Here is a 20,108-nt window from a genome sequence, read left to right on the forward strand (position 1 = left end):
CCACCCCATAACCCTGAGGTCATGATTGAAGCCAAAATCAAGAGTTGGACACTAAACTGACTGAGCCATCCAGACATCCCTTGTTATATTCTGTTCATGAATATAAATGAAAAGTCTAGTTCAAGAAAGAGACTCTACTTCAGTAATAAAAGAAGTAGAAAAATCCCAACATCAATGTATCTGTTTTTCACCTACTCTTTTTTTTTTTTTTTTTTTTTTTTTTTGTATGTACAGATGGCACATGGTGCCAATTTTATTTGCAGTTATTATAGTACTCCAACTCATGTTTACAGGTTACACCTTTGCCACAGCCTTGGCTAAATCTTGAACTAGTGCAGAATTTAGCTGTGCCAGCGTGCTGATCTTTGCGTGCTTAGATGTGGCATACTTGTTCTTGATGGTCATGTGCTTTGTAAGTCCACGATTCACCATGACTATATTCTTAGCTAGGTGTTGCATAACACTTAGAAGGGATTCTTCAGTGTATGATAGATAATGCTGTAGAGTTGGTGTCCATTCACCGTTATCAAGAATTTTCAGTGCTAAGCAAAAAGCTCCTGCTGCAATCTGAGAAGGAGGAAAGTGCACCATATCGTAGTCCAACATAGTTAGTTCCATCAGGTATTTGGCCAAAGTATGTTGCTCAACATCAACCTCTCCGATCTTAGATGCTCTCCGAAGGAAATGCAGGGGTAGAGGGCGGCCCAGACCAAAATTTAAAGATCTTAGAATCTTCATTTCCATCTGTCTGATTTGGTGCTTAGTATAAGTGTTGTCAGTCACAAAGGCAAAGTCACCAATTTCTGGAGGGTACATTTCTTCATATTTGCTTGCAATAAACATGGCAGTGACACCAACCAGCTGCAGCATCTTCTTGGGCACACAATTATTCTGCATGAACCGATCAATAATGGAAACAGTCATGTACATGGTCTCCTGAAGTAACCTGAACTTCATCTGAACCTGTACTAGCCAGTCAATAAGGATAGCTCTCATGTTTCCAGTGACTTCACGACCCAGTAGGTATTTTGGTCTGATGGCTTGCTCTTCCTCAAGTTGTCTCAGATAAGCATAAATATCTTTCACATATTCACTACAAAGGTTTGGATCAGCTCCATCTTCGGCATCCACATCATTCACTGCAAGAATTACATCAGAGAATGCCTGACACAGATATTCTTCTGCAGGGGCACATCCAGATGTTTCCATTGGGCTTGGAGAGGGAGTATCAACCAAAATAGGCTCAGGCGAAAGTTTTTCTTCTTTAACGGGCTCAGGTTCTGGCTCAGGTTCTGGCTCAGGTTCTGGCACAGGCTCGGGTGCCTTCTCCAGAGGTTTAGGTAATTTTTTAGCAATAACTTTTCCAGGAACCAAAGTTTTTGCTTCCTTTTTCAGAGGCAATTTGGCCTGTGGTTGTTCGCTGACTTTGTTACCAATGTCTCCGAGGGCTGTTCTCGGCCTCAGCCCGGGCTTGGAGGCCGCAGTCGTGGCCAGAGGCACGCGCTTTGCGCCTGCCATGCTGATCTTCGCCTTATTTTCCACATTAACTTTTGCGTTCCTGGTGACCCGGAGCGCCATGGCTTCTTCTTCACCAGGCAGCAGCTCAGTGGGGAGAAGCAGAACTCGGGAGTCACCAACCAGCCGGGGACCTGAACCCCGCGCAGCTCAACAGCCGTTCCTCCGCAGCACGCCGGGCTTTTCACCTACTCTTTTTGATGTGCCTATGGAAATGTCAGCTTGCTACCTTCTCAACAATTTGCCATGCAAGTCAAGTTCAAATGATCACAAGAGCAACTGAGGAAACCTTACTTTAGTCTCCATGATACTGAAAACTGACACAATAAGTATTGAATACTCTCAGCTCACGTTTAGAGTTGATACTTGAAAAGGAGTCCAATCAAGAAGCAGGTACTGCAGAGTTTTGCCCAAAGCTGAGGCTCTCAAGTGCTCCAGGGACTGTGGAGCATCTCAGATTCAGGCAATCAACTCCTCAGGTACATTTAAGGATGTAAGGATGTGTATTTTCAACTCTAATACCACTTTATTATGGCAGCCCAGTGAGAATAGCAAATATAGCTATAAAAAGCATGCAGCGGCTTTTTCAAGATGCTAGCATTAATACTTTGTTACCGAGTGCAGGATGAAGTGGTGTGTACACATCATGGGATTTTTTCAGCCATGGGAAAGAAGGAAATACCACCATTTGTTACAATATGGACAGGCCTTGTGGGTATTATGCTAAGTGGAATAAGTCAGAGAAAGACAAGTACTGTATGTTATCATTTATATGTGGAATCTAAAGAAGTCAAACTCATCAAAACAGAGAGTAGAATAGGGGATACCAGAGGCTGGGGATGGGGAAATATGAGAGGTGTGGTTGAAGGATGTAAACTTGTAACTACTAGTTAATAAATCCTGGAAATCTAGTGTATAGCACAGTGATTATAGATAAAAATATTGTATTATGACCATCAAACTAGCTAATTGACTGGATCTTAATTTGTCCCAACACAAAAAAAGGAACTGATAATTATATGAAAGGACAGAGGTTTTAGCCAACGCTATAATGCAATCATATTATAATATATAAATATATCAAATTAACATGTTGGCCACTGTAAATTTATATACAATGTTATATATCAATAGTATTTCAATGAAAGATAAATGTATTATGAAACTGCTAATACTAAATATAATCTAATCACTCATTACAAGCATTTTACAGTTAAATCCAATTAATTAAAATATATACCAAAGTGTTGATAGAGTTATGGCTGGGTATTAGGATTGTAGGCATTTTTAAACTTTCTTTTCTATAGTGTTCAAATTTTCTACAACAAATAGAAATTACTTTTACTTATATAAAACTAAATATAGGCTACTTGAAACTCAGATAGTAAAATTTCTTTTTTCCTAGGAGTTTTTTCTAGTTTGATTAGATTTCAACCAAGGGTCCATGAATAAAAGTTTTGAATTTACTTACATTAACTTAAGTATGTCTTAAAATTTCCACGTTGCCAAGGTGGCAAAGGGTCAGAGAGAGAAGTGCTGGAAAGCCAGGTAAGCATACACATCATTTAACACCTATGATGATCTGATTTAAAATCCAATGAAAAACAGCATGATGGGGTCTGCAGACTTTTCACTAGAGAGGACAGAGCAGTCTGCCCCCTAGAGGTAGAGAATTAGAGCCAGAAAAAAGCAAAAAAGCTGCAGAACTTGTTACAGATTCAAAGAGGCGCTTCAAGCCAATCCGTGAGAAAATGCTCTTAAGTGTAGAGAGCTAGCTGTTTGCACAGCGCCCCCTTGTGAAGAGAGGTTCTCACGACTGTGCCTTAAGCCAAAGAGCCAAGAGCTTCAACCAGTCATGAAAACATCTACTTAGCCTTCATCATCTGTTGACTGACTTCTAAACCTTACAGAAGACAGATATGTGTGCACAGGTGATGCACAAACACGGTAATGCCCTGTTATTAAAGGTGTACATAAATATTTCACATGGTTGTGTTTTTTAATGGGAAAGTTTTAGAAAGAACTTCTTAAAATAGGAAACCAACATGGGGCACCTGGGTGGCTCAGTGGGTTAAGCTGCTGCCTTCAGCTCAGGTCATGATCTCAGGGTCCTGGGATCGAGTCCCGCATCGGACTATCTGCTCAGCAAGGAGCCTGCTTCTCTCTCTCTCTCTCTCTCTCTGCCTGCCTCTCCATCTACTTGTGATCGCTGTCTGTCAAATAAATAAAATCTTTAAAAAAAAAAAAAATAGGAAACCAACATTATTTGCCCCCATTACTTCAGAAACTTGTTCTTTTGCTCAGTTTCTCAATTTGACAAAAGAAAATTGAGTACAGAAAATTGGGGAATACTTTCAAAAATCAAATATTTCCTGTTTATCTTTAAAAATATAGAACCATCTATCCATTACTATTTTAGAAATGTGAAAGTGGGGTTATTTTTAGGTGTTGGAATTAACTTTTCAGTTAGAATTTTTAAATCCCATTCATATAAATGATTTCTCTGATTTTAAAGTATCTGGGGGCGCCTGGGTGGCAGAAGCCTCTACCTTCAGCTCAGGTCATGATCCCAGGGTCCTCTGCTCAGCAGGGAGCCTGCTTCCTCCTCTCTCTCTCTGCCTGCCTCTGCTTACTTGTGGTCTGTCAAATAAATCAATAAACTCTTCAAAATAAAATGAAAGTATCTGAATAACTGCTCATCAGGAAAAACCAAATTCTGGAGGATGTTCCTGCAATGGGGGAAATTACTCTGAAATGTGATACAATGTATATAAGAAGAGTCATGCCTTGTCTGAGTCAAAACAGGAGAGAGAGTGATTTGTCTTCACATTCAGTTTAACAATTGATTGGAAGTGAGTGCAGTCTTCATTTTGTCTATTGCTGGCTACACTGTGCCATATGAGTCATGCTTCTGAACCCTGAGCCAAGGTAGTGAACAAGTATCAGTTAACACAAACCACATTTAAAAAGCAACCAAATGATGGCATTTGGTAGCCTCCATAATTCCAACAGGTTTTCCAAAACCAGCCCAAATAAATATATAGGGAAAGTAAAAACAATGTGCTTCCTATGCAACTGCAGATTAAATATGAGCCCTCAAGAACCCCTTAGGTGTGATCAAATTATTATCACTATTCAAACTACACTATCTAGAAATCCTGCTGTAGCTTCTGCTAAAAGCTCAGACTGTTCATTGAGAGCATCATTGTGTCCATATGGAAAAGAGGAATGAGGCCCCAGGGTAGAAGCAAGTATGTTTAGAAACCTACCCATATTCAGATCTTGGGCAATAGGCTTGCAAACAGACTTGTAAAAGACTAATCCTTCCAAGTTGTATCTCCATCCCTGACATTTTCCCTGATGTCCTAATGAGTATTTCTGCCTCCTTTTCAATCTCTGGTAGTGTTAGGGTGTTAGTGTTAGGGTACATTTCTCCTAGGCAGACCCTGCAAAGTCTTGGCATGTGTGCTTATTTCAGAGAGGAGGTGGCGAGCTAATTATATAAAGTTAGGGAGCAGGAAGAGAAGAAAGTCAATAAAGTGTGCGTTAATAAGCTGTGGGTAAATGGAACTCAGTCTTCTTGGGGACCTTCCAAGGGATACTGACATGCCTTGGCATTGCCCCTCTACAGAATGTGGAACTTGGGGTGTATAAATATTCCCTAGTTCCTCAATGTATGCAAGTTACCCCTGGGAGTCCTTGGTCACAAGCCCTTCTAGGTGATTCACACACAGTCTAGCAAGCTCCTTTGTACTGGAAAAGGTGTTCAGGTGGCTCAGATGAGAAGCTGACCTAGCACACAGGAAATGGCCATCACACAGGCAGAGGAATTCTGGGGTGGGCCAGTAAGAGATGGGGTGGGACTCTAAGCTTCTACCACAAAGAGGATGCTCAAACTTAAGTTTCCCAAACTGAATTTCTTTTTTTTTTTTAAATTTTTAAAATTTTTTATTTACTTGTTTTAAAGATTTTATTTATTTATTTATTTGACAGAGAGAGAGAGCGAGAGAAGGAACATAAGCAGGGGGAGTGGGAGAGGGAGAAGCAGGCTTCCCACCAAGAAAGGAGCCTGATGTGGGGCTCAATCCCAGGACCCTGGGATCATGACCTGAGCCGAAGGCAGACGCTTAGCAACTGAGCCACCCAGGCACCCCCCAACTGAATTTCTAGTTCATATTTCCATCACCCCACCACTTCCTTGTTCTTTCCCCAACTCAGCAAATAAAAGCATACGTTTTTAATTTTTTCAGGCTAAAATCCTTGAATCATCTTTGGCTTATTTACTTTTCTCTTACCCTATGTGAAATTCCATCATTGAACGCTGTCAGCTCAGTTTTCAATTATAGTCAGAATCTGGTCACTTCTTACCAATTCCACTGCCACTATCCTGGGCCAGGTTGTCTCCTGCCCAACTTACTTCTTAACCATTTCCCCTGCTTCTGCCTTTGCTCCAAGTCCATTCTTCACAGAATATCAGAATACTCTGAGTGACCCTTTGAAAAGGTGTATCACTTCTCTCAAAACCCTGTGATAGTTTCCCATTTCACTTGGGATAAAATCCCAAGTCTTTACCATGGCTTACAGAAACCTTTCCTATCTCTCTGACCTGTTTTCCCTTCTCCCTTTCCACTTGCTTACTTGATTCCACCCAAACTGTTTTGTTTGTTTGTTTTTTAAATTGGTCTTTTACCTAATCATTGAACACAAGGTAGCTGCTCCTACCTCAGGACCTTTGCACTTCCCTTCTTGAAGTATTTTTCCTTCAGATATCTGCATAGATCCTTCATTTTATTGGGATCTAAATGTCAGTTTAATACAGAGGGTTACCATATTCTATTTGATCTAAGATAGCACTGCCATCACTCTCTTTCCTTTGCATGATTTATCTTGATAAAACTTATCATCATGACATAGTTATTTTGTATATGTTTGTATATTTTACTTTGCTTATCTCCCCCACAAAAAATAAAGTTTCTCTCTCTCTCTCTCTCTCTCTCTCTCACACACACACACACACACACACGAAGAAGAGACTCTGCTTTTTTCACTGCTGCATGCCAGCTACTGGAAGAGGGACCATAAAGGGTGGGGGTCCAATATACATTTGCTTAGTGGATGAACTCACTGATCTGACAGCCATAGGAGATAAATATTGATATTGTATTAATCAAATATTTATCAAACACATGACTGCTATTGTCCTATAACAAGTAGAAGCAGTTGCTGCTGCTCTCTAGAAGCAAGATACATCACTGCATGAGGATACAAGACACATCCAGGGCACGGCAAAATCAATGGCGTTCAGAGGGGAGGTTGTTAGAGATGGTCATAGCGAGGAGAAGGTAGGAAAGAAAGGCTGAGACTAGACTGTGAAAAACTTTGAGTGCTATGTTAGGAGTGGGGAACTTATTTCCATTTAGAAGTGAAACAGTATCAAAAGTTTCTGAGCAAGGGAGTGAAATAATGAAAGAAGAATTTTAGAACAACTGATATTCCTTTCCCACAAGGATTTGAGCAGGAAAGACTGGAGCCAGGGAGACAGTGTCATGAATTTTTCCCTTTCAAGTCCTCCTTTTTCTCAATAACCAAGACATTGACCTATATTACAAAAACCTAGCTGTATAGTGGTATAATTGGTATACAAAATACACACATATTTGATTATAAAATTTGATGAGTTTAGATATACGCATACATCCGTGAACCTATCATAACGATCAGCTCTCCTAGGGTCTTGCTGGTTTTGGGTGTGTGTGTGTTGGGGGGAGAGTAATAACATATAACATGAGCTCTACCATCTTAAATTTTCAAGTATACCAATACAATATTGTTAACTATAGGCACAATATTGCTCAGCATATCTCTAGAACTTATCATCCTTTAACATAGTTTTTAGACTGCTGTATCTTTCCATACTTTTCATATTCAGTCAGGAAACTTTTTGTCCTTACTGGGAATGTTAACTTACCTGAAAAAAGATCTGTCCATAATTTCCCTGGAATTTAACTTGAACCTACTACAGGTATGAAAAAAGCTCAGATCCATTCCCCTTCAGGTTATCTGAGAACTAGAACTAATAAATAAGGCAGTGAAAAAAGATAAGGCTGAACATGAACGTGCTGTGGTGAGATATGGATGTGAGTAAATGGAAATAAACATGTCAAAGACATCTATGGTGAATGGCAAGTATTCTTTATTACTTTAATTTGTTTCTTATTTAGGACATAACACACACTGTAGTCTCCCTTTCTCTCTGAAGGAGGGCTCTGAATAAAATGAGAGCAACATGCTCAGTGTTCTACTGGGCAGTGAACAACTAGGGCCATGTATCCCTGGGATGGCCCAGTGTGGTAGGAGCTAAATAAACATATCTTAAATGAATCACTCCAACTCTTCACAAGACAGATTCCAGGAGAATTTCATTATTTACCTTTAAATTCTGCTATTTCTTCTTCTAATGAATATTTAATTCTACTTTGTTCCAGAAAGGATTAAAAGCTTCTGTATTTCCTTTGGTAATTAGTTTAGATAAGCCATATCATCCACTTCTCTACCTACTCAATGGACAATAACTAATACTTACATATTTATATTTATTTATACTTAAATATATAAACATAAGTATATTTGTATTTATTAAATTATATAAATTTATATATTTATGTATAAACATATTTATATTTAAAATCGATGGAATTAGCTAGTCTCAATTCTATCTCAACACACAGTTCTCAATCTCCCAGGTACTAGGAATTAAAAGCTCTGAGGAAAAGGTTAAACAGTTCATAGCGTATTAAGAAAAATAGTTATTCCATGTAGCTCAAACTTTATGCCTTTGCTTATGCCATGTTCACCCTTTCAGATAACTTTTTATAAAATAAAAAAGGAAAAGCTACATTTTTAGCATATCATCCTGCTACTCAAAGAGTCACAAGGAGGGGCGCCTGGGTGGCTCAGTGGGTTAAGCCACTGCCTTCGGCTCAGGTCATGATCTCAGGGTCCTGGGATCGAGTCCCACATCGGGCTATCTGCTCAGCGGGGAGCCTGCTTCCTCCTCTCTCTCTCTCTGCCTGCCTCTCTGCCTACTTGTGATCTCTCTCTGTCAAATAAATAAATAAATAAAAATCTTTAAAAAAAAAAAAAAAAGAGTCACAAGGAAAAGCTGAATTGAAACTAGTGACAAGCTTTTGCTTTGTCACATGATTGTGGTATCTTTTGCCAGTATTATTTATGGGACTCCTTCCAATATTTTATGCAAAGCCATCCCATGGAATTCCGTGGTCAGAGCTAAGTCCAATGTGGCACTCTCCAGGCTCCTATTTCTAGCTCCAGCCCTGGCCATATACACTTCCCTGAGGCCCATTTGTAAGGAAAAGCAAGGGCAGAAAGCAGAGGTCAAAGGGAGAAAGGGGTGAGGGCAATGTGCATGTGTGTGTATGGTCATGTGTGTTTTGCATGCGGCTGGCTTTACCACAGCCCAGGGAGCTTCTGGGGAGGTTTTGTGCTCAGTCTCAGCACCACTGACCTTTGCAGCAGGCTTTTGTTTCCCAGGTCTGCTTCCCTGGCCTCTCTCCCCTCTTCCTGCCCAGGGCAGAGCAGCTTAGCCACAACACAGAAGCGAAACAAATTAGCTTATCCCACAGGGTTGAAAAGGTGACTCCACTGATCTGCCAGCCTAACAATCAATAATTCACTTAAATGCATTTTCTGATGCATAAAATAACATATTTTTCTCATAACTGCCTGACTTTTTACCAGAACTGACCTAAGAATCAGACCCCAAAATAGGCTGTGAGATGCTGAAACCATTTTCAGTTTGAATAACATTTTTTACAACTATATAAATAATGAAAGCTTATTACAGAAAATTTGGAAAATGCGAATGCATGGAGCACTGGGTGGGGTGCAAAAATAATGACACTGAAAAAATAAAAAATTAATTTAAAAAAAAGTTAAAAAAAAAGAAAAAATTTGGAAAATGCAGAAGTGAAAGAAGAAAAGAAAAATCATCTACGCCCAGAGGTAATTGTTATAAATCTCCTGGCTCATTTTCTTCCTTATTTTTATGTATATATACATAAATTTATCCATCTAAATTTAACATTTGATTGAGATTTTAGTGTATATGATTTGGAATTCTGCTTTGCATTTCATCTTATAGTATAAATAATTTCCCATATCATTTAAAGTTGTTCGAACATCTTTTTAATGGTTGGGAAGATTCTACTGGCTGAGTCGACCATTAAAATCTATTTAGAAGGAGGAGTCAAGATGGAGGAGAAGTAGCAGGCTGAGACTACTTCAGCTAGCCGGAGATCAGCTAGATAGCTTATCTAAAGATTGCAAACACCTGAAAATCCACCAGCAGATCGAAGAGAAGAAGAACAGCAATTCTGGAAACAGACAAACAACCACTTTCTGAAAGGTAGGACCTGTGGAGAAGTGAATACAAAGCGACAGGAAGATTGACCCCGGGGGGAGGGGCCGGCTCCCGGCAAGCGGCGGAGCAACTGCGCACAAAATCAGGACTTTTAAAAGTCTGTTCCGCTGAGGGACATCGCTCCAGAGGCTAAACCGGGGCGAAGCCCACGCAGGGTCAGCGTGGCCTCAGGTCCCGCAGGGTCACAGAAGGATCGGGGGTGTCTGAGTGTCACAGAGCTTGCGGGTATTGGAACGGGAAAGCCGGCTACAGAGACAGAGCCAATAGAGTAAGCTCACAGCTCGGTGTTACCTTGAACCGGTCGCAGGCTCAGTGAGCTCGGAGCGCGGCCGGAGGTCAGGCAGACGGGAGTAACTGGGCGCTGTTCTCTGAGGGCGCACTGAGGAGTGGGGCCCTGGGCTCTCGGCTCCTCCAGGCCGGAGACCAGGAGGCCGCCATTTGTATTCCCGTCCTCTGGAACTCTACGGAAAGCTCTCAGGGAACAAAAGCTCATGAAAGCAAACCCAAGCGGATTACTCACCCTGGCCCCTGATAAGGGCGGTGCAATTCCGCCTGGGGCAAAGACTCTTGAGAATCACTACACCAAGCCCCTACCCCAGAAGATCAATAAGAAATCCAGCCAAGACCAAGTTCACCTACCAAGGAGTGCGATTTCAATACCAAGGAGAGCAGCAGTATTCCAGAGGAGGAGAAAGCGAGGCACGGAACTCATGGCTTTTTCCCTGTGATTTTTATTAGTCTTGCAGTTAATTTAATTTTTTTCTTTTTCATTTTTTGTTTTTTTTTTTCTCGCCTTCTGGTAATTTTTTTTTTAACTTTTACCTTTTTCTTTTTTAACGTTTTTTAACTAGTTTATCCAATATATATATTTTTTCTTTTTTACATTTTTCTTATTTGTTTTCTTTTTTAAAATTCTTTTCTTTTTTTTTTTCCTTTTTTCTTTTTTTTTCTTTCTTCCTTTTTGAACCTCTTTTTATCCCCTTTCTCCCCCCTCACGATTTGGGATCTCTTCTAATTTGGTTAAAGCATATTTTCCTGGGGTTGTTGCCACCCTTTTAGTATTTTACTTGCTTCTTCATATACTCTTATCTGGACAAAATGACAAGACGGAAAAATTCAACACAAAAAAAAGAACAAGAGGCAGTGCCGAAGGCTAGGGACCTAATCAATACAGACATTGGTAATATGTCAGATCTAGAGCTCAGAATGACAATTCTCAAGGTTCTAGCTGGGCTCGAAAAAGGCATGGAAGATATTAGAGAAACCCTCTCGAGAGATATAAAAGCCCTTTCTGGAGAAATAAAAGAACTAAAATCTAACCAAGTTGAAATAAAAAAAGCTATTAATGAGGTGCAATCAAAAATGGAGGCTCTCACTGCTAGGATAAATGAGGCAGAAGAAAGAATTAGTGATATAGAAGACCAAATGACAGAGAATAAAGAAGCTGAGCAAAAGAGGGACAAACAGCTACTGGACCACGAGGGGAGAATTCGAGAGATAAGTGACACCCCTGGCTAGACTTCTCAAAAAGAAAAGAGAAAGGACCCAAATAAATAAAATCATGAATGAAAGAGGAGAGATCACAACTAACACCAAAGAAATACAAACTATTATAAGAACATACTATGAGCAACTCTACGCCAATAAATTTGACAATATGGAAGAAATAGATGCATTCCTAGAAACATATAAACTACCACAATTGAACCAGGAAGAAATAGAAAGCCTGAACAGACCCATAACCAGTAAGGAGATTGAAACAGTCATTAAAAATCTCCAAATAAACAAAAGCCCAGGGCCAGACGGCTTCCCGGGGGAATTCTACCGAACATTTAAAGAAGAACTAATTCCTATTCTCCTGAAACTGTTCCAAAAAATAGAAATGGAAGGAAAACTTCCAAACTCATTTTATGAGGCCAGCATCACCTTGATCCCAAAACCAGACAAGGATCCCATCAAAAAAGAGAGCTATAGACCAATATCCTTGATGAACACAGATGCGAAAATACTCAACAAAATACTAGCCAATAGGATTCAACAGTACATTAAAAGGACTATTCACCACGACCAAGTGGGATTTATTCCAGGGCTGCAAGGTTGGTTCAACATCCGCAAATCAGTCAATGTGATACAACACATCAATAAAAGAAAGAACAAGAACCATATGATACTCTCAATAGATGCTGAAAAAGCATTTGACAAAGTACAGCATCCCTTCCTGACCAAAACTCTTCAAAGTGTAGGGATAGAAGGCACATACCTCAATATCATCAAAGCCATCTATGAAAAACCCACCGCAAATATCATTCTCAATGGAGAAAAACTGAAAGCTTTTCCGTAAGGTCAGGAACACAGCAGGGATGTCCATTATCACCACTGCTATTCAACATAGTACTAGAGGTCCTAGCCTCAGCAATCAGACAACAAAAGGAAATTAAAGGCATCAAATCGGCAAAGAAGAAGTCAAATTATCACTCTTCGCAGATGATATGATACTATATGAGGAAAACCCAAAAGACTCCACTCCAAAACTGCTAGAACTTATACAGGAATTCAGTAAAGTGTCAGGATATAAAATCAATGCAAAGAAATCAGTTGCATTTCTCTACACCAACAGCAAGACAGAAGAAAGAGAAATTAAGGAGTCCATCCCATTTACAATTGCACCCAAAACCATAAGATACCTAGGAATAAACCTAACCAAAGAGGCACAGAATCTATACTCAGAAAACTATAAAGTACTCATGAAAGAAATTGAGGAAGACACAAAGAAATGGAAAAATGTGCCATGCTCCTGGATTGGAAGAATAAATATTGTGAAAATGTCTATGCTATCTAAAGCAATCTACACATTTAATGCAATTCCTATCAAAGTACCATCCATCTTTTTCAAAGAAATGGAACAAATAATTCTAAAATTTATATGGAACCAGAAAGACCTCGAATAGCCAAAGGAATATTGAAAAAGAAAGCCAACGTTGGTGGCATCACCATTCCGGACTTCAAGCTCTATTACAAAGCTGTCATCATCAAGACAGCATGGTACTGGCACAAAAACAGACACATAGATCAATGGAACAGAATAGAGAGCCCAGAAATAGACCCTCAACTCTATGGTCAAGTAATCTTCGACAAAGCAGGAAAGAATGTCCAATGGAAAAAAGACAGCCTCTTCAATAAATGGTGCTGGGAAAATTGGACAGCCACATGCAGAAAAATGAAATTGGACCATTTCCTTACACCACACACAAAAATTGACTCAAAATGGATGAAGGACCTCAATGTGAGAAAGGAATCCATCAAAATCCTTGAGGAGAACACAGGCAGCAACCTCTTCGACCTCAGCCGCAGCAACATCTTCCTAGGAATAACGCCAAAGGCAAGGGAAGCAAAGGCAAAAATGAACTATTGGGATTTCATCAAGATCAAAAGCTTTTGCACAGCAAAGGAAACTGTTAACAAAATCAAAACACAACTGACAGAATGGGAGAAGATATTTGCAAACGACATATCAGATAAAGGACTAGTGTCCAGAATCTATAAAGAACTTAGCAAACTCAACACCCAAAGAACAAATAATCCAATCAAGAAATGGGCAGAGGACATGAACAGACATCTCTGCAAAGAAGACATCCAGATGGCCAACAGACACATGAAAAAGTGCTCCATATCACTTGGCATCAGGGAAATACAAATCAAAACCACAATGAGATATCACCTCACACCAGTCAGAATGGCTAAAATCAACAAGTCAGGAAATGACAGATGCTGGCGAGGATGCGGGGAAAGGGGAACCCTCCTACACTGTTGGTGGGAATGCAAGCTGGTGCAGCCACTCTGGAAAACAGCATGGAGGTTCCTCAAAATGTTGAAAATAGAACTGCCCTATGACCCAGCAATTGCACTATTGGGTATTTACCCTAAAGATACAAACGTAGTGATCCGGGCACATGCACCCGAATGTTTACAGCAGCAATATCCACAATAGCCAAACTATGGAAAGAACCTAGATGTCCATCAACAGATGAATGGATCAAGAAGATGTGGTATATATACACAATGGAATACTATGCAGCCATCAAAAGAAATGAAATCTTGCCATTTGCGACAACGTGGATGGAACTAGAGCATATCATGCTTAGTGAAATAAGTTAAGCAGAGAAAGACAACTATCATATGATCTCCCTGATATGAGGAAGTGGTGATGCAACATGGGGGCTTAAGTGGGTAGGAGAAGAATAAATGAAACAAGATGGGATTGGGAGGGAGACAAACCATAAGTGACTCTTAATCTCACAAAACAAACTGAGGGTTGCTGGGGGGAGGGGGTTTGGGAGAAGGGGGTGGGGTTATGGACATTGGGGAGGGTATGTGCTTTGGTGAGTGCTGTGAAGTGTGTAAACCTGGTGATTCACAGACCTGTACCTCTGGGGATAAAAATATATGTTTATAAAAAATAAAAAATTTAAAAAAAAATTAACAAATATGAATAAAATATGGAATTTAGTAAAAAAAATCTATTTAAATGTTAGCTTATCTGGAAAACTTAGAATATATTAAGGTTTTCAATAATATAAGTACTTCTGAGGCAATAATTTCAATGTAAATCTTTTTTTTTTTAAGATTTTATTTATTTATTTGACAGACAGAGATCACAAGTAGGCAGAGAGGCAGGCAGAGAGAGAGGGGGAAGCAGGCTCCCTGCTGAGCAGAGAGCCGCTGGAGGCTGGATCCCAAGACAGGCTGGATCCCAAGACCCCAGGACCATGACCTGAGCTGAAGGCAGAGGCTTAACCCACTCAGCCACCTAGGCACCCCTCAATGTAAATCTTTTTAATACCTCAAACTGCTTCGCTAATCCAAATACCTATAAGAGAATTACTATAGGAATGGGTGTAAGCATTTTTGAGGTTTGAGGTCCTGAGGAGTTTTAATCAATTTTTGTGAAATAAAACCCTCCAGCTAGTTCAAAAATCAAAGGAACACATTCTATTTGTACACATTATTTTATTATGACTTTTTTTTAGGATTAGAAAAAATAAGGTAATTGAAGATAACTTGTTTTACCAGCAAGTAGACCCATGCCATATGAAAATCAGAACCAAGTCCAATTCAAAAAATGACTCTTCTCTTATCAGATGGGAAAAAAATTCCACTGTATGTATCCGTAAATTTGGCCACATTGCATGAAGAGATCAAAAGCAAGCATAAAAGAAAACAAAACAAAAACAACAACAACAAAAATCCATATGGCTGTTACTATAGCAACACAGAGTTGGTCAACTACTTTAAGTTCTTGTGGCCAGTGAGGTCACTGGAGCTGCAGGCGGACATTTCTGACAAATTATGCACACTGAGGTCACACTGCTCTACTGGAGGCAGTTTTTCATAAATGCAGATTTCTGTTTACAAAAATACTCTTACTTAAAAATACCCTTTTGTGCCCTCTAGTGTTTAAATTCATCAGAGCTTCTGAGAAATATGTTTCTTATTTCTAAACTATGGTTGCACACTGTTTCGTTCCTATTTACACAAAGGGTTTACCTATATTAGGAGGTGGCCAAAAGATATATCTTTCCAAAAACTTTTTTAGTTTGCTTAAAATTTTTCATTTCAAGGGGAGTTAGAGCAGAGGCTGGAAACCTGACACAGGGCAAATCCCACCCACCTCTCTTTCTGTAACTAAAGTTTTCCTGGGACATGCCATGCTCATCTATCACACATTGTCTGAGGACCCCTGCATTTACTCTACCCCAGAAAACTTCTGTTCTGCAAAGTCTGAAATATTTATTGTCTTGCCCCGAAAAAGTGTGCCAATCCATGGGCTACAGAATTTCTCTGATACTTAGATTACTAGAGAAACAGGAAAAAAAAAACATATATTTTCCTGTCACAGCATTTTACATGTCATTGAATTCTATTTTTTATACTAGTTAAAATACTAGTTAAAACAATGAGAGCTGCAGGCAAATTAGTTTTGTAGTTCAAGTGCCAAATTAGTAATTTCTCAGGGAAAACATTTATAGTCCCAGCTTTTTGTAAGATCTACTCAGGATGATAATATTGACTCCATCATGACTTTGATATTGATACAATTATTTTGGTGAAAAGACAATGAGATCAAAGTTCTTTACCCATCAGGAGAAGGGGCCCAAGTACATTTTTAACTCCTGACCTATATCAACTCTTACTGATTAGGTGGAACTTAGACTAGGAATAGATTTAGTGTTCCCACCTCTGTTTTTTTTTTTATACCTTTAATAATAAAGCTCACAATAACTTTTAAAGTGCATACAGTCTGTTAAAAAGACAACCAGAGGCCCCAAATGGAGTCACTTGGGCAGAGTCCCCAAACCAGGGCTTCATACAAAATCCAATTACAGTTTCAACCTGCTCCAGAAATATGGTCTTAACCACTCAGTCAGGAAAATTCTGATGGGGACCAAAGAGTCCACCACTGGGAGCCTCTCCCTCCCCCAAGGGAAGATGAAGTAAACTGCATGATAAAGCCCTCTGCTCTTCTCCCAAAGGGAAAGTGACCTTGCCTGGAACAATCCTTTTCTTTTGCTAATCTTTCTTGCCCCATCCTTCCATAAGAGCCTTTCATTTTGTATAACCCCTCAGAGCTCGCCTCTGCTTGCTAGGTGGACTGCTGCCCAATTCATGAATCACTTAATAAAGTATCTTCAAATTTACTCTGTTGAGTTTTGTTTTTAAACAAGTCTTTATACAATAAACACGCCATTTATAACTAACATGGAGTTTACTTCAGTTATGTGCTTGGTTCAAATCTCACACAATCCCATCCTTCATATATGAATGAAAGCATAGCGCACAATAATAAGACCATAGACCTATGGGGGCAATTTAACAGACAGCCTTCCCTCCCAGTACAAATCCCACATCTTCAAAAGTGCCTATGGTATTTTATCTTGCGTTTGGTGTATCTAGAAGCTTTACTGAAATTTGCTTCCTCTTTTCTGAAATGGTTAATAAATAGTTAAATAGTTCATTAGAGGTTTTTATTTTTGTTTTTTTTTACTTTTTTTTTTCCCTTTTTCACATGGTTTCCAGCAGTGGATCTATTTTGTTGCTTTTCAACTTAAATTCAGTAAAGTGTCAGGATATAAAATCAATGCACAGAAATCAGTTGCATTTCTCTACACCAACAGCAAGACAGAAGAAAGAGATATTAAGGAGTCAATCCCATTTACAATTGCTTTTCAACTTAAAATTTGACTTTGGTTCAAAATGGTACAGCTATTCCTTTTTCAAAGATACATATCAGCTATATCCTGGCCAGAAGTTTTGCATGATAATATAAGAAAACACAAAACCTAGGGCATACTGGAGTGAAGGAAAACAGCTTCTGCTTGACTGCCTGTGCTCAGGAACAGGCATCTTATTCTTGGGACCAACATTCACAACCATTGTACATTATATGCCTGGAGCTAAAGGTTGCTGATGTTCTCAGCTTTACAGACTCTCATTGCATGTGTATTCTTCCGCTCTTATATTTCCCTTATCCCTGATAAAATCCCCCTCCTTGTATCCGACACAGAAACCCAAACACATACCCTGCACAGGCTTCCTTTATGGAATCACATACCAAAAACACCTGAATCAAATACCTTAAACCCATAAAGTCACCTTCAAAAGTTTGCAAAAACAATGACAGAGACAAGAACGAGAACAAAATGCGGGGTAAAACACATCATCTCTCACTCACCCTGTTTAAAGCAATTAAAATAAAATGCAAGAAAAAGTGACATCATACCTCTATTCCATAAGCAAAATAAATTATTTCCGAACTTACCTGCAAAAGAAAAGAAAAAAAGCAATAAATCTCAAATCAGAGTGCACTTTAATTCCTTATTCTCTTATTAGGCAAAATTGTCATCTTAAACACAGTTAATTCTTGATTATCACTGTGAATCATTCTCTGTAAACAATGCTTTCTAGTTCTTGTAATCTTACAAGATACTACATAATAGAAGTCAATTTCTGACCATCCTGAGATTTGTTCAAGCAATCTTTTAAAATCTATCTTACAACCACAGTTGGTTATATTTAGGACCTGATATTCAAAGACTCTGGCATTGATGACCAGTGCAGTGTTTATTTAATTCCATTTAGCACAGTCCACAAAGTGTTTACATAATCCACTCTTGAAATATTAGATCAGTAGTTACATATGGAAATAAAATGAAAAAATTGAGCTTTTCCATGAACTTTACACTGTCCAGCACTCTACTGATTTTAAAGTATCTTCATCCAGATCAATTCAGGAATTGATCCGGGGTACCTGCTGTGTTTTAGGCACTGTGATCAGCAGTGAGGATTCTGTTACCTTTACTCAAACTTACTAGGAAATCGACTCTGCTTTCAACTGTTCGTAAATGCGATGGACACTATAATTCTGGGCTGCTCACCTGTTCCTGGTTTGCTGCTCTACCTGTTCTCCCTGCTGGAAAACATTGTTACTGCGCTCTTCCCAGGAGTCTGTGTATGATGTCACTGCCTCTTTTTTAAGTTTTTTATTGTTTTGTGTCTATTTTAAAGAAACCCACTAAATCAAGTGAATATTAAAGGAATACCACTCATTAAGAAAAAAAAATAAAACATAAAATCTATCTACTTTGTATCTCTAGTTCAGCTCATGACAAAATGTTTTCTATGAAGTACCAACTCCATTAGATATTCCGAAAACAAACAAAAAGTTCCATCTTTAATGAAGTTTGAGTCATTTAGATAGTTTTCTCTTTTCTGGAGACTGAAAATATTTATGCAGTCTGTTAAAGAATTTGAGAAACTTCCAGTAATATATCAGCTTAACTTTGTGAATCTCAATTTATTTGACTGTAGAACCATTTTGTGTGTTGCCCTTGTTAACATGACATGGAACTAGCGTTCCACAGAACCTACCTTAGGACATACTAGGATATGCTAGATTACTAGGGTTTTTTAATCCCAAGAGATGAAAACATAAACTACTCTAAATGTTAAAGGAAAAAAAAAAAAAAAAGAGCTCCAGTGGTCCGGACTACAAGAGGTGATTTTTGTGAATGTACTTGATTTCTTAGTGAAAAAGAATGAGGGATTAGAGAATTAGCAGTTTGGCTGTATTTAGGTACTTAGTTTACCATATGACTCAGGATACTTTGCTCAAATGTAGCAACCTCATACTATTCTGACTTAATTTACCTAAGATTGTGGGTTCAAGGCTAAACTATAATTTCAAAATACAACTTTTATTTTGGATACAAGGAACACCAAGGGTCTTTGACATATCATGAGCTTAATAGCAAATGTTTATCTTTGTTGATATCAGGTACATTAAGTAACTAAGAACTATAAAAACTAAGATTTAGCTTAAACACTCAAATAATATAGCAAAAAGTATTTCATCATGATTTTATTTGTCCATATTATGAAACTGTGTGAGCATGGGCCTATGGGGATGAAGAGATAATGGAATAAAACTTTAGTTTTCAACCCCAAACCTTCCAGATCTTCCTGGTGTATTATGTATTGTAGGAATTTAAAGTATAAAGTCTATGAGCAGGTTCATGAGTAAACCACAAACACAATATGCAAAACTGGGTGTATATTTGTATTTCTCAAGGGACTGGAATGATAGATTTAATCAGATTTTCAAAGCACCCTAAACTTCCAAAAAGAGATAGATGATTTGAAGAGACAATTCCTAAGGACCCTTTTTCTTTTTTGATCTTTATGTTATAAAATTTTTTTATGAATGATGCATGAGTTATGTTTTGATATTTAGTACTTTCTTTGCTGGGATCCTCATTTTTAGATATTAAAAAAAAATTTTTAAACACTTTAGAGACTACAGTTAGTTTATGGGAATTGGTTAAAATATGCTTAGTTATATAAAATTTTAATATAATTTTTTAAAATTTCAATTTGCTGCTAGGGCAGAGAGAATCACTTTATCTAAATATCTTATTTGAGTGAGAAACTAAATTGCCCACAAGATGGCTCTCCATAATCTTAAATATATGAATTTCCCAAACCAATTTCTCAAAGAGTGATTTCTAACATCTTTTCTTCCCTTAAAAAATCTTATATTGGCCATAAGTCATTCTGTCTTTTATTCCCAAGCTTGAGAATTTAGTAATGCCTAACAAAG

At 38.5% G+C, this 20,108-nt stretch overlaps 2 protein-coding genes across 4 annotated transcripts in view; both read right to left on the bottom strand.

Annotated features, from left to right (window-relative positions):
* The window catches only part of PDE4D (phosphodiesterase 4D), a 785,924-nt gene that overhangs the window by 404,247 nt on the left and 361,569 nt on the right, over positions 1-20,108 (bottom strand). The window lies entirely within an intron of this gene.
* On the bottom strand, positions 226-1,691 carry LOC131832262 (G2/mitotic-specific cyclin-B1). The gene has a single exon (XM_059175048.1). It carries the CDS (start codon positions 1,576-1,578, stop codon positions 295-297), a length of 1,284 nt encoding a protein of 427 aa, XP_059031031.1. The 5' UTR covers positions 1,579-1,691; the 3' UTR covers positions 226-294.

Source organism: Mustela lutreola, chromosome 5 (assembly GCF_030435805.1).
Source record: "Mustela lutreola isolate mMusLut2 chromosome 5, mMusLut2.pri, whole genome shotgun sequence".
In the NCBI taxonomy this organism is placed as follows: Eukaryota; Metazoa; Chordata; class Mammalia; order Carnivora; family Mustelidae; genus Mustela; species Mustela lutreola.

Excerpts from the sequence above, each read along its gene's own strand:
- LOC131832262 (XM_059175048.1), bottom strand. The coding sequence starts at position 1,578 with ATGGCGCTCCGGGTCACCAGGAACGCAAAAGTTAATGTGGAAAATAAG.